This window comes from Pleurodeles waltl, chromosome 3_1 (assembly GCF_031143425.1).
Source record: "Pleurodeles waltl isolate 20211129_DDA chromosome 3_1, aPleWal1.hap1.20221129, whole genome shotgun sequence".
NCBI lineage: Eukaryota > Metazoa > Chordata > Amphibia > Caudata > Salamandridae > Pleurodeles > Pleurodeles waltl.
Window position 1 is genome coordinate 420,396,768 of NC_090440.1, and position 15,817 is coordinate 420,412,584.

The 15,817-nt window shown below is 43.6% G+C and overlaps 1 protein-coding gene across 1 annotated transcript in view; it reads left to right on the forward strand.

The window, feature by feature from the left end:
• LOC138284184 (aminopeptidase Ey-like) overlaps nucleotides 1-15,817 on the forward strand; it is a 663,484-nt gene that overhangs the window by 58,719 nt on the left and 588,948 nt on the right. Inside the window, exons 2-3 of the mRNA XM_069222683.1 lie at nucleotides 4,844-5,611; nucleotides 11,132-11,274. Coding sequence (XP_069078784.1) covers nucleotides 5,067-5,611; nucleotides 11,132-11,274 — 688 coding nt within the window. The 5' untranslated portion in view covers nucleotides 4,844-5,066. The remainder of the gene's footprint in view (nucleotides 1-4,843; nucleotides 5,612-11,131; nucleotides 11,275-15,817) is intronic.

Below are 15,817 nucleotides of genomic sequence, written 5' to 3' on the forward strand. Positions count from 1 at the left end.
CAGGGAAGCAGTGTTGTTGTTTCCGTTATCAATGTGGTAGTTGAGGTCACCGAGGAGGAAATTGTTGGAGGAGGTGAGAGCGTAAGGAGAAATGATGTTGACGATGGAGTTGCTGAAGGCTGGACAGGAGCTGGGTGGCCTATAGATGAGGGTGCCGCGGAAGGTTGACTTGGGTGTGGCGTGTATCTGGAAATGGAGGTGCTCCATGAAGGGGGAGTGTTCTTCTGCATTGGTTGTCAAGCGGAGGAAGGATTTGTGTACGATGCCCAGGCCGCCACGTAGGCGAGAAGACCGGTCTTTGCGGAGCAGTTTGTAGTCACTGGGGATGGCGATGGCGATGTCCGGTGCAGATGATGGGTTTGTACAAGTTTCAGTGAGGAAGGCGATGTCCGGGCAGGAGGAGTCCAGTAGGTCCCAGAGTTCTACGGCATATTTGTGGAGGGAGTGAATGCTGAGGAGGATGCAGTTAAGACGCTTTGGGTTGGTGTTCGATGGCTCCACAGTGCGAGGGTCCGGTGCTTGGTGTAGGTTGAGGGTGCGGTGGCAGTGGAGGCAGGAAAATGGTCGATGAATGCAGCCGCGCAGCGGTCATCATTAGGAAGGGGAGTGAGGCGTGGGGCCGGTCAGCTGGGAGGCGGGAGGGTGTGTAAGCGCTTCATAGGTAGGGTGTGGTGGGGCAGCAGCGGAGCGGGAAACGCAGAGATAGTGAAAGCTGAAGGGGAGAAAAAGAGACAAGAAAGAAAGAAAAGAAAAATTAAAGAAAAGAAACAATAAAAATGACAGAAAAATAAGCAGAATTAAAAAGAGACAACAAGATACATTCAGATGGCCACTAGGCCACCAGGGATGAGGCTCATGCGTTAGACTGCGCGTGGATGTGGGCCTCGAACTGAGAGTCAGGCAGCCTTTTCAGTTCAAAATGCAGTGAGGCGGCAGCAACAGGTGGAGCTGCACAGAGGAGGGCAAACAGACCCTGCCCAGGAGGAATATTCCGTGCTTCATCATCCTTGCATCTGAGTCGGGAAATCTCCAAAAGCGCCACTCTGTTGAAAAGATGATCTCCAAAATTCAAGGAGTTGTCTAATCACTCAAAACAGTGTAGTGCATAATATTCATGATAACCGTTTCCCAACGATGAAAGATTTAAACATTGGTGGAGTTCAGCAGGTTTTTCGATCTAGATAAGAATGTTATACATACAATCAGTACACCAAGGGCCAGATGTATGAAAAATGCCTTTTGCGAATCGGAAATAGCGATTTTTAAGAAATCGCTATTTCTGATTCGCAAAATGCAATGTATCATATTTGCGATTCGGTAATAGCGATTTCTTAAAAATCGCAAATGCTATTACCGAATCGCAAATTGCGATAGAGCCCCCATTCACATCTATGGGCCTGACGGCACATTTTGCATGTCCCAAATTGTGAATTCCTAACTGGAATTCGCAATTTTGGGAAATGCAAAGTCCAGGGTGCTGGGGACCAAAGGCCCCCTCTGCTGCACCCCAAAACATTTTTTAACAACATGTAAGGTGCACACGTGCCAAAAGGGCATGTGTGCTTTACATGTACATTTTAAAAATGCATTTTAAATGCATTTTTTAAATTTGCACATGGTTACCACCAAGTTCAACTTAATAGCGATTCCTTAATGCCCAATTCGCATTAAGGAATTGCTTCATACATGTGCTTTAGAAATTGCAAATAAGGATTCCTTATTTGTGATTTCTTATTTAGAGAGTCGCAATTTGTGACTCTCTAAACAGGGTCGCAATTTTAAGAAATCGCTATTTTAGCGATTCCTTAAAATTGCATTCAGAATGCATTCTGAAAGGGCTTTTTGCATTCGCAAACGGGCATTCGCACCTTATGCTGTCAAAAAAATGGTAGCCATAGAGGGCAGTGCCATTAGCGCATAACTGGATATTTGCTGCCTCTTATGCAAGCTATGCTTGTCCTCTGCCTCTGGCCATCTCCTTTCAGTCTGCACCATGTTCTTTTTTGGAGGTTCCTTTGTGGGCTCTGCAAGTCTTTCTGATATATTGATATATATTAAGGTTCACATAGTTATTCTCGCATTTTTCTAAATCTAGGCACTTTCAATTTATAGTTCAGGAAAGCAAGGCTTTTTGAAACGTTGATTTGCCCAAGATCACTCACTGTTCGACATGGGAAAATAATCCAGGTTTTAGATGCTACAAACAGGAGGCAGAGCCTTTAAGCCGTAGATCATGTAATACACAATTTTAATTTTCCATTTTATCTATGCTAGCATTATTACAGCATCCACTAAACCAGTCACATGCCGACTGCAGTTCTGTTATATTTATTTTACATTTTGCTTCTGCCCTGGTTTAAGAGGACCTGGTACAAAATGTGCCTATATTTTAAAGTAATTCCTGGTCCACTCTGCAGAATAAATTGCACTTCTGTACGATTTAATTGAGGGGTTTTTGATCTCTGCTTGGCTTGGGTCCGGAGCATTTCCTGTGTGTTACAGTGTCTCCGACTCAGACAGTAGTGGGGATGAGGTTTAGCTTGTATGAACAGTGGATTTCTTCCAGCCAAACCTTACTCACTGCATGTTCGAAATTTTCTGCACTGGCCCACGTAGGACAGAAATCTGGCTTTCATCTTGAGTTGGCTTTTTTCAAATTTTCACTGTAGAGAACATGCTGTGATGATCAATGAGTTTGCTTTATTGTTTAGCACGTTTTCTTTTGTGCAGAAGGGTGATGGGAGCGCACTGCCTTACATCACAGCACAGTTCACCCCTTTGCCTTGTGGTAAATGCAGTACAAAGTTTGTGGTTACTTGAAAATAAGCTGTAGTTTTTCACCAGAGTTGCAGCAGATAGTGCTGTACATCTCTAGACACGTGTTTATGGATTTTATCCTTCATCAGTAGAGATCAAAAACTGAATTTTAACAGGGGTTGCCCACTCAGGTCTCAGTACCTCTCATTGGCGCACAGGTGCATCTTCAAAAGCTTGTCAGCTTGTTGGCTCAAGGATGCCTTTGTAAACAGAAGGGGAATGGGAGCACACTGCCTCACATCACAGCTCATTTTGCCCCTTTGCATTGTAGTAAATGCAGTGCAAAGTTCCATTTACTGGAATATAAGCTGTAATTTTCCACCAGAGTTGGTGCAGATAGTGCTTTACATCTCTAGACATGTGTTTCTGGATTTCATTCTTCGCCAGTGGAGATCAAAATAGAAATTTCATCAGGGGTTGCTGAGAAAGGATTTGCTAAGAATGCTGTTTAAAAAGGCTCCCTTGAGCCAACAAGCTGACAAGCTTTAGGAGATACACCTGTGTGCCAGTGAGAGCTACTGAGGCCTGAGAGGACTGTGGCAGCATTCTCGCAACCCTTGATCAAATTTGTTTTTTTGATCTCGACTGATGAAGGATAAAACCCAGAAGCATGTGTGTCTAGCACTAGCTTCACCAATTCTGGTGAAAAACTACAGCTAATATTCAAGTAAGCCCAAACTTTGTACTGCATGTACCACATTGCAAAGGGGCAACCTGTGCTGTGAAGTGAGGCAGTGTGTTACCATCTCTGGACACCCGTGTTTCTGGACTTAAACCTTCTTCAGTAGAGATCAAGAAAACTAATTTCATCGGGGGTTAGTGAGAATGCTGCTGCAGTCCTCTCAGGTCTCTCTACCTCTCCCTGGCACACAGGTGCTTCTCCAAAAAGCTTGTCAGCTTGTTGGCCCAAGGGAGCCTTTTTAAATAGAAGGGGATAAGAGCGACTGCCTCACATTACAGCAGAGTTCACCCTTTTGCATTGCAGTAAATGCAGTACAAAGTTTGCGCTTACTTGAACATTAGCTGCAGTTTTTCAACAAAGTTAGTGCAGGTAATGCTGTACATCGCTAGACACGTGTTGCTGGATTTTAGCCTGCATCATAGAGATAAAAAAACGAATTTTATCAGTATAAAATCGAGAAACACATGTGTCTAAACATGTGCGTCACTATTTGCGCCAGCGCTGGTGAAAATCTACAGCTAATATTAAATTAAGTGCGAACTTTGTACTCCATTTACCACTATTCAAAGGGGAAAACTGTGCTGCAATGTGAGGCAGGGTGCTCCCATCTCCCTGCTGTTTAAAAATGCTTCCTTGAACCAACAAGATGATCAGGTTTGTTTTTGTGGATGTGTGAGTGCAAGAATGAGACAAAGTGTTTAGAAATGTATGTTGACTGATCTCGTAGATGGATGAATAGATGACTGACTGGATCAACCCCATACCTAAAATAGTAAGTTAATTCCCTTTCAATAAGAAAAGCCAAACTTATTGGCTTTGCCAATGCGTGATATATTTAGCACACTGAGCAGGATCTGACTAATAGATCAGTATATGGCGTACTGAAATGATAACTATTGAACTAAGCACAAAGAGATGTGCACAATCAACACAAATAGGGCTAGCAATTGATATTTAAATATTTGACAACTTGTGTGCTGTTGTATGGATGAAAGGTCATGTGAATTTACATTACATACTGGGATCGAGCATCATGTAATGCCATTTCTGTTGTTAACACGAAGAGTATTGATGCCACTGGCACTGCCCCGTTGATTATGCTAACATGATGAAAGTGAATTCCATACTCCAACTCTGCATTTACACAGCCTTAATTACAAATTATTGTTCTCAGTATGTACAGGGTCAATTTTGGTGTGCAATTGCCTTTGGTGTGAAAGGGTGCTGGTATGCACTGTAGTTGTGGCATCATTTCAAAAAGTATTATGAACAAAAATGTTCAACCCTGTGCACGTTCGTAATTTGCATATTTCTAATAACCCATTCTTTTTCGTTTTTTTCCAGCATGAAATGGGCAGAATTTGACAGCCACGCCTTTGCCTGTTGATAGTCTTGTCTGGACAAAAAAGACACCCACTTGACACATTGACAGGCCACCGGGGCGCTTCTGCCTCGCAAGAATTAGTTCTGCACTTATTTTCAAGATCTTGGAAGAAGCGCAGAAGTAAAGCAAAAAACTGTTAACTCCTCGTATTCAAATTTTAGCCCGCCTCAAAAAACAATCAAGATGAGTAGCAGATTCTGCTCCTGTAATATAGTCGCCCTGCTGGCCATCATAATTTCAGCATGTTCTGTGTCTACTCTCATGGCCCAATCAACCTCTAAACCTACAAGTGCCACATTCTCTACTCCCCAAGCCAACAACCCTTGGAACAAGCTAAGACTTCCCAAAAATCTCGTCCCACGTCATTACAACGTGGAGCTGCAGGCCTATCTGGAGAAGAACTCCGAAGGCCTCTATATCTTTAAAGGGGAAAGCACTGCGTACTTCAAATGCGTAAACACCACTAACCTTATCCTGATCCATAGCAACAAGCTGAACTACACAATGCAGGGCAGATTTCATGTCTCCCTAGTTGCGGCCAATGGGTCTACTGCTCCAGGCATCACGAGAACATGGCTGGAGGTGCCGACCCAGTATCTGGTGGTGGAGCTGAACAAAAATCTAGAATCTGGTAAAGAATATGCTTTATACAGCAAATTCGCCGGGGAGCTGGCAGATGACCTGGCCGGGTTCTACAGAAGTGTGTACAAGGCAGGCAACAAAACCAGGTAAGACTTCCTATGAGCTGTGACTGTGCATGTATTATGAAAAAAACTAACCCCGACTCTTGAGCGCCATATAAAAATTGGGCAAATTGTGCATGTTTTTGACTTCACAAGAAATAATGAAACTATGGAAATAAGTTATGGATTGAATGTTTGAATTAATATCAGCCACTGGCAATTACTGAGGGCCCCATTCCAGCCTATCATTATTTGCACACCATGCCACCTTAGTTTGGACCCAGTTATATGCAACTTTGTCTTGACCCTGCTCCAATGCGAACAGTCCAGTCCAAACTGACAGGCTACGTCCTCCCTGAACAGGAATACAACCAACCCGGGACCGGTTCCTATTGGAGCAGGATCAAGACTGATTTGTCTAAGGCTGGGTACAAACTTAAGTGGCATGGTATGTAAATAACTATGAGCTGCTGATGCACCCCCAAGTAATTACCAGCGACTAAGATTAATTCAAGCATTCCATCCATCACTTTTTTCTATACTTATCAAGGACCAGTGACAAGTGTTTCTACTTGAGCGATCAGTGCCACCCAGGGCCGATTTGAGGTCGAGTTTTTAATGCTTAATTTGAAACCTGCAGAGCTCTGCTTTTTGTCCCCGCTATAGTAATAAAAAACATAGTCCAAGGCAAATAGGTTGATTTACTATCCCTCAAACTATTAATGTGTTTTATGTAAATATTTAAAAATGAAACACATAGTGTGCTGTCCAGTACAGCCTCGGCCTCATGCCCCACCGTGCCCCAGAATATACACGTTTTTTTCTGGTGGAAGAGTCCCACAAACTCATAATCTTGTGTTCATAGTATCTCGATATTGAGATGCTACTGCTACTTTGTATATTTTTCTCTAAACCACCGTGCAAAATAATAACAATAATACTACTAATAATAACCTGAATCAATATTAATAATGTTTTTGGACGTAGTGCATTAATGGTTTCATTTCCTAGCACTATATTAATAGATGTTGCTACCTCAGGGATGCATCAAATATGTTAAAATATTGTATGTCACATTCAAGCTCTAAAATACCTATTACATTTCTGTCTCAAATCATACAGTACAGCAAAGAGTTAGTTTTGTAAACGTGACTAACTCTGAAAGGGAGTTCAAGGTAGATACTATATTTCCGTTGTAGTCCACTGAAGAGCTTTACATGTCACCACTCATCGCATACGTGCCATGACTCAAATGCTTTATTCACCTTGGAGCTGTTTTAACTTGTTAGGGCAAATACAAAAATACATGTCTATGGTATCTCGGTTGATCTTGCATCCATTGTGTTAGCAAGTGTGTTTACAATTAGAAAACAGTTAGCAAATGTGTTAACAATTGCATACTACCAAGAACGCAGAAACCTAGAGCTCACTTAGGCTCAAACGTGTTGGTAATATATTGCCATTGTGATCCTACCCATTTACATTGTATTCTTTGGTTAACGTAACCAGAAGACGCCTCAACTTTTACGTGCACTGTGGTGCAGACACTCTAATGTGATTGTTAAGCGTCTCGCACACATTTATTAATCCGTCCTAACCAGCTCTATGTACACGCAAAGTACATGGTGTCAAAATGAGTGGTCTATGCTTGGCTTCACTCCAAAAGCTTCATTCATAATGCAACCAAGATTCTTGTGTAAGACGTTTTTCATAGATTGTCTTCTAAATTGGTTCAAAATATTCACCCCTTTTTGATTTCAACGTTAAATGGCACCATTGTAATAAACAGCATCATTTTCATTAATAAAGGTTCTTGCCCGTTATTTAAAGGGTCACACATAGGCACTGTGAAAACACCTGAGAACGTCAACTTGTATAGTATCGATTGTTCATTGAGTGTCTTTTATGGTCAGCATGGATCTGAGGCTGCCGTAGCCGAGATCATAGTTCTTACTGCCAAAATTGACCTTTTACAGCTACATTACTACAGTTCGTGGTTAGTAATTCTCACACATCCTAAAGCTTGTGTGCATTTTCAGTGGATATCCACGAGCTGCAGCCCCGCACACTCTTTGGCCTGTAGTTCACCAGGTAGTCCAGAAACAATGAATTGCTGTGCACTTCCTCCTCAATTTCTTAGGAAAAGCATCAAAACTCTTAGAATGAGTCCTAAAGTGTCTGATTTTAGGATTTTATCCGGCTTTAAAAATACATTGGGCCCCTTCACAACCAGTCTGCAAAATGTGAGTGTAAATTGGGCACATGTCAATATGCTTTAGTGCGGGGTGCCCCTGTTTTGGGGATTTAAAACTCTGAATGGTCAATAACCACCATTAGGGCAAATTATTTCATAACCTGAGTTGCACAAATGGTGCATGCGTGTTGTTTCCTCCCAGAGTTTGCAGCAACTTTTTTTTTTACAATTGTGATAGGGACCATAATGTGTATCAGCATTCAGGAAACTGAAGTCCACTTCTCCAGAATGGCAGTGCAAAGCAGATAGCTGTTGGGGTTGATTCCTATCTGCTGTGTCTTTTAATTTGGGCCACGGTGGAATGGGTGTAAGGGAAAGTGGACTGTGCAGGTTTGCACTGGCAGTACAATGATTGGAAGTGCTTCTCAACCTTTGTTTTGCAGCTAATTTGACCTTAGATTTTCAATCATAGTGAACTGTGGATGTATACTCACATAAACTCACGCAACGTACACCAGTAGACTGAGGCCCAAATGTATACTTTTTGGTGCAAAACTGCAGGAACGCAGTTGTGCACCAAAAAGTATAGCGCTGGCTGGCGCCATTCCTGAGCGCTAGCCGGATGCCAAATTAATGGAATGGCCAAGTCGGTGCTCAGCTTGGGCTTGCGTCAACTAAAACAACACTAGCCGGGTGGGGGAGGCGGTATGGAAGGAGGAGGTTGTACTCCCAAAAATTACGCTAGCCTGATTAGAGGCAAAAAAAAGCCTCTAAACAGACTAGCGCCACTTCCTGGTGCACAACCACCAAAAACATGACTCCTGTCTTTCTAAAGACAAAAGTCATGACCACCACCCCAACGGCCAGCACAGGGGACAAGTATCCCCTTGGCATGGCCATTGCATCCTGTGCCATGGAGGGGGCCCTAAGTTAGGGCTCCCGATGGCACTTTAAAAAAGAAAAAGAAAACATACTTACCAAACCTTACCCTACTTACCTGGCATGGGGTCCCACATCCTCAGGTGTCCCTCTGGTGGGGGTGTTCCTGGGCTTGGGGAAGGCACATGTAGACCCATACCATGGTGTTTAACCATGGAAACAGGTCAACAGGTTCCATAAGGCCTGGTCTGACCCAGGCGCTAAATAATGGTGCTAAGCAAGCTTAGCACCATTATTTAGCCCCTCCTCCCATTTGTGCAACATTTTAGCACAGGCGATAAATGTGGCGCTATGGAGATAGCACGATTGTTTGGATGGGAACGCCTACCTTGCATCTCATTGACGGAAGGTAGGTTGATGCTCTGACATGTCTAGCGTTAAAATATAAATACAGAGTTAAGTTTGTGCCACATTTGTGTAAAAGAAATGGCACAAAAAAAGTATAAATATGGGCCTGAATGTAGTGATCTGAATAATGAACGATCATTGTGGATTGTCCATAACATGAATATTATGGGTATGGATATTAAAATTGAAGGTGTTCATACAAAATGCAGCAGTCTATCATCAGTTTTCCTGAATTAGCACACAGGAATAGACAAAAGGTGCAAGCCCCAAGCCCTGCCCAGAAACATCCATCCTTTTAACAACAGAATCTGCTCACTCCCCATGATTCCTCCACCATTAAGACAAATTATAGTGTTCACAACGGATTTATTAGCAATTCCTTACTAAAAGGTCACCATAGAATGCCCAAGACAGCACAGTCTCTATCCTCCCACACTGCAGTATCTTCATTTACACCCTCTGTCTCAGAAATGTAGGAAATAAACTGTCTGAGGAGGTTATTCCAAACTTCAATCTTGTGCTATGTAAAACAAGGGTATTCAAAAATGGAACCTGCTGGTTTCAATAATCACACACTCACATCCACATGGTACATTACATGTACTCAACATGTACAAAGGATGTCAGGGCATGGGTCCGTGTGTCTTGCATATGCAGAACTTTACAAAAGTGGGGCTACAATGATTCACACTCCTTCTAAGTTAGCGAAAAGGGCCTGCTCTGTACTAGGATTATAAAATAGCATGCTGTCATCATTGCTTAGTGTTAACAACCCAGGATGTGTACAGTAACCCACAGTCAGCTAAAGTGCATTGTCTGTGCTCCCCTTCAAGTCTCATAAAGTAGCTGTTAACCTCAGTCATAGGCCAGGCCAAGGTCTCACTGCATATGCGCAGTTAAAATGCAGGCATGACCACAACATGTCAGAATACCAAATATCGCATATATTTGGATCATTCAGCACAGGGTATACGCCTGCATACCATGCAGCACACATTTCCGTCCCAATATTCACCATACCCATCCTAGAAGGAAAATTCAGCTAGCAAACAAGGGTTCTACGTGCGAAATGGTGTATATGAGGGCTGTAACCACTGTTGGCACTTGGCAGAGTAGCATAAAATATAATTTAAAGGTGCACCATTTGCCCTGCAGACACACAATGGACGTTGCAAAAATCAGGTACAGAATACGTACTCCAAGTAAGCATGAACTTGTGTTTCATAACCAGGGCAAATGTTAACATTAGGGCATAATACAGGTAGGGTAAAGCTTAGCTGCTTAATGCCAGAAAGATTCAGGAGGTTGTTTTTCAGAACACTATTATGCAGTCTTGAGCAAGAGCAACTGTTAAATACATACACAACGCTGCTCCAAGGGGCTACAATGTACGAGCAACACTTTATCGCACCATATAAGTGAATCAATGCGAATTTCAGGCATCAACCGCTGACCAATGGGGTTTGTGTGTGTCCCCTCTTAATATACTGTGTTATTACACCAAAGTAAAATGCGTTGGTTGATGTCACCAGAAATGTCAATAGTTAATTCCTGTCTTATGTAATTGGCTTCCAAGAACATTTCTGGGGATGAACACTTATGCAACTAGGATTTTCTACTGGCACCATTACAAATTCCTTGTTTGAGGAAGTCTGTTCTGAGCCCTGCATGGACCTAGTTCAAAATCTGTGTTGTTTTTGATTCATTTAGCATACCAGTCGCTCTAAACCGCATGAGAAACATCCCCTGGTTAAGTATGATAAGTGAAAGGTGGAAGTTTCTTGGACTACCCTTGATGCTGGCAGCAGTCCTTGCACGTTCCGATGGTTTATATGTGTACATATGTTATAATAGGTTCTCACACTAAATGTATATTCTTCATCGATATTAAACGTTTCTAGAATCACAACAAATCTTAGCATTAATGTCATATTGTTGTTCTATGATGGGGGTTAAGAGTATCATGCCAATATTGAATGCCCCTCAATTAAAAGTAGGAGTTGTGCTACACACAGTTTGCCTATTGTATTGATGATTCCCGAGCATGTTCTTATTTTGACGTGTGCATCCGTTTTTAATTACAGGCTGATTGCCACAACACAGATGGAACCAACAGATGCCAGGAAAGCATTTCCATGTTTTGATGAGCCAGCTATGAAAGCTACCTTCAACCTCACCTTGATTCACAATCCACAACTGACGGTGGTTTCAAACATGCCTCCTATCAGTAAGTTAAAGCCAAATGTTTTCACCATACAAAACCAAGCAAAATGGTTAGTGTCTTCATTTATACTTTTCTGTTCTTTAAAGAATAAGTATGAATCTTGTTGTTGATGTTGAAGAAGATTTGTGCTTATGGCATAATCTGACTGGATCTATCTACTAAGCTTGTTCCAGTCCTATTGGACTTTTGGCCATATGCATGGTCATCCCTAGTCTTTTTTCCTCCTTCCTTCTGGTTTTTCTGACCTCTCGCTGTTGGCTCTAGGACTCTGAGCACTTTATCACTGCTGACCAGTGCTAAAGTGCAGGTGCTCTCCCATCTAAAGTTGGTATGATTGGCTTATACCTAATCGGCATATTTAATTTACCTATAAGTCCCTTGTACAGTGGTATCTCTATACCCAGGGCCTGTAAATTAAATACTACTAGTGGGCCTGCAGCGCTGCTTGCGCCACCCACTGAAGTAGACTTTCAAACCTGTCTCAGGCCTGCTAGCGCAGGGCCTGTGTGCGCAGTTTTCTGCCACAGGGACCTGGCATCTAAACTTACTTGCCAGGCCCAGAACTCCCCTTTTACTACATGTAAGTCACCCCTAAGGTACGCCCTAGCTAGCCCTATGGGCAGTGTGCCATGTTTGTAGAAAGGCAGGACTTGTGCCATAATGCATGGCCTCTCCTGGTAGTGACAAACAACCTAACTGGTGTCTCACTACTGTGAGTGCTGCCTTCTCATAGGATTGCATTAGAAATGCCCTGCCTTATGTGTAAAGGGTATTGTCTGATTTATGAGGGGTAGCGTCGGCGTGTTTGGTATGGTTGTGATGGTGATAATAAATACTGCTTACTGGTGTGGGTGTATTTTTTATTACTATCACAGAAATGCCACTTCTAGAAAGTGCACATTTATCTGTGCTTATGGCTCTGGTGTTTTGCAGCTTGACTCCAATCCACGTCTGGGCAGAGTGACAGTTGGGGCTTTGTGCATACTTTTCAGACAGCCTGTACACAGGGAGGGTGGAGGTGTCACAGAGGTGCATCTACATACTGAATAGCCTTCCTGGGTTGAGAGAAGGGAGAGGCGGGGCACACCTACATTTGTAAAGGCTGTGCTCTGGCCTCACACAATAGGGTTGTTAACCCCCCACTGATGTTTGGAGCCTCTGCTGAAAGGAGAGAGGGGCACTCCCAGAACCAGTTGTAACTGGCTGGAACCTCCTCTCCCTACCACTGTAAAACACTGTAAGAACTGACTATAAGTACAGGGGAATTTTCCAAACAATTTGGAGACTCTTTGTAAGACTTTGGAACTGGACACAATGCTGCTGGAGGGAATCACCAGGAACCGCCATGGACTACTGCTGCTGTGCTGACCTGTGACCTGCTTGGTTCACTTTGAGGAACTGCCTGTGTTCTCCTTGAGCTGGCCTGCTGCTGGGCTCTGCCATCTGTGCTCATTTTTCTCTTCACTGTTGTCCCCCAGGGGCAGGGTGCTGTGGCCCCTGACCCCTGCAACTATCACATGAGGAGTGTTTCCTTTGTGGCTGTATGGTGCCTGGAGCCATTCCTTGAGATGGTGGGTATAGCGCCTGGAGGAGCGCCTTCTGTTTGTAACCGCCCCCGTCTTGGGAGGCGCACTCTGACATTTGCTTTGGAGAAGTCACCGCCGTGACCTGGCATTCCTTGTTCTGCTGCACGTGGTGAGCATCGTGGCCTCTAATCCAGGGAGGAGGGCGCCGGACCTTCTGTGCCCTTTGGTCACCCCCCTCAAGGGTGTCAGCATTGCCAGGGACCAGCTGGGCAGCTGCGGCCTCGGGGAGCGTCAGTCGGGCCCCACCAGAGGAATCCTGTGGGCGTGGCCCAACTGGTCGTGCCTCCCGAGCCGTGGATGCTCGGCCAGAGAAGTACCGTAATGCTCCTAGTAACGGAGCTGAGGGCCAGTAAATCCTGACGCCGGGGAGGCGGAGCACGGTCTCCCTTTTGTGGCCCAGTGGTGAGGGCCCGTTCCAGCCTCCCCTCTCCGAGAGATTTCGCTCGGGCAGTCCGCAGAGTGGGAAGGGAACCCCACCGAGGGCCCCATCTCTGCCGAGCCCCCTTCAAAATTATCAGACGAGGAAGGAGCGCGTGAGCTCCTTCCTTAAATCTGCGGTGCTCCTAGAAGCACCATCTTGCCGGACAGCTCGCAGGACGGGAAGGGAGCCCTCACCGGAGGCCCCATTCCTGCCGAGCTCCCTATCTTCCCCGGAGATACACCTGGTATACGAGTGCTCCTCGGAGTACCGTATTTCCCCAGAGAGGAGCTCCTGCGCTTCTTGACAGAGACTGGAAATTACCACCCCATTTATAAAATAAGCGCTGGTGCTTATCAGGTAGTGGTTGTGGCACTCCTAAGAGGATACTACTGATAATATGGGCATCTGAGAATGTTCTATACCCTGCATAACTTCAGTGATAACGGTTATTAATGTTCCTTGTCGGGCCTACTGGAAATGTTATGCTAACCTATCCACTTTGATAAAGTGTCTTTTATACATATATGTGTAAATGTTCCTTTTATGGGCATAACTTGCTAATATGTTTCCCTAACTTGCCATAGGTTTTCTAATGTTCCTACTATGGGCGTTTTATGATATTCTTATGACAAGTGTTCTAATGTGATAACGTGTGTCCTGACTACTGCTTATGTTGCAGAATACTGAGTAACCTGTGTGTTATGTGTGACTACTGCTAGTTTGCAGAGTAACTAAGGTGTAACGTTCTTACAACTGCTAAGGTAGGAGGATAGTACTGTTATGTGATGTTGGTCTAATAATTAAGTTGTGTACAATACAGTATATTTTTCATATAATCTGGTGTTGTGTTTCCTTTGTGGTGGGGATATTGCGCCACATGCATTGTGTGTGTTGTGCAAATGCTTTACACATTGCCTCCGGGTTAAGCCTGACTGCTCGTGCCAAGCTACCAAGGGGGTGAGCAGGGGTTATCTTGGACGTGTAACTCCCTTGCCCTGACTAGAGTGGGTAAATTCTGCCTTGCTGAGGTGCATACCCTAGCCAACCAGAAACCCCATTTCTAACAAGTCCTAAAAGAGATACAGATGCCAAAACAATCATTTATTATATGTGATCAATGTGAGGAAGTAGTTTATTCATTGGAGTGGATTGAGGTCCTATCCTGTTAGTTCCAGTAAAATCTTTCAGTAATTTAAACCTGAGTTTAAAACTTGATAGCTATGGAACAGAGCAGACAGGCTTAGCTTAGAGAATATGTATAAAGCACTTAATAATACCAAAAAAGTTAAAAAGTCAAAAAACACAACCTAATAAAAATCCCATTCTGACTTATAAAGATAGAGAACAATTTATTTAAAGAGCAAACTGACACTCAAGCAACAAAAATCAAGAAAGGGGAACCAGAGATATGAATTTTAGAAGATTTAGTAAAAATAGCACCAGAAATCAGTAAGTGCCAATGCTGGTAGTAAATGGTAGGCGTAGACCGGGATCTAGGTGCTGTGTCAGACTGACTGCAGTGGAACACAGGACAGATACATCAACAGGTACCTACTAGTCAGAGATTTTACATTGGGACTGAGAGTCTTATTTAGAGTTTGTCGGGCAAAGGTAAGTTCATCAATATGGTCGAGTGCATTACACCTGCCATACCAAACGTCTTCTGCCTGCCAAATTTAGAGTTAACTGCCAGTCTTGCAGACCACTCTCAAGATTTACAGGAACTGCTGCCACAGCAGCTCCTGTCAATGTTATAAAAATTTGACAGACTTCGCTGTCAAACCTGCCTTTTGCTCTTCAAACTATATGTGAGGTAATAAGGAGTGCATGTTGAGGGCACAAGATTTATGGCCACATGTACAAAGGATTTTTTTAGTTGCAAACAGGCTGATTCGAAAAATCAGCCCGTTTGCGACTAGAAAAATGCTTTTTGGAATGTACAAAGCCCAAACTGCGATTCGGGAACATGTTACTGAATCACAATTTGGGTTTTGCGATTCGGTATTAGGAAGGGGCGTGTCTAGGGCATCCCTTCCTAATTCCGAATCTAAATGGTGTGTATGATTGTTTTGTGACTGTGAAGGCAGTCGCAAAACAATCGCAGTTAGCACCAATTTAAATTTGGTGCTAACCCATTCACAAAGGGGAAGGGGTCCGTAAGGGACCCCTTCCCCTTTGTGAATGCATGCAAAAACGTTTTTTAAGAGCAGGCAGTGGTCCCAAGGACCACTGCCTACTCTTAAAAAATTAAACTGAAATGTTTAATTGTTTTCTTTTTAAACACAGTCCGTTTCCCTTAAAGGAAAACGGCCTGCGTTTAAAAAAAAAAAGATTGTTTTATTTAAAGGCAATCACAGATACCAGCAGGCCACCATCCCTGTGAGTTTTATGATTCCCGGTGGGTCGCAAATTGCAACCTACCTCATTAATATTAATGGGGAAGGTCTATTTGGGGCCCACCGGGAATCGCAAAAGAAACTCAAAGGAGTTTCTTACATTTGGAATTGCGATTCCCTAATTGCGATTTGCATGGAATCGC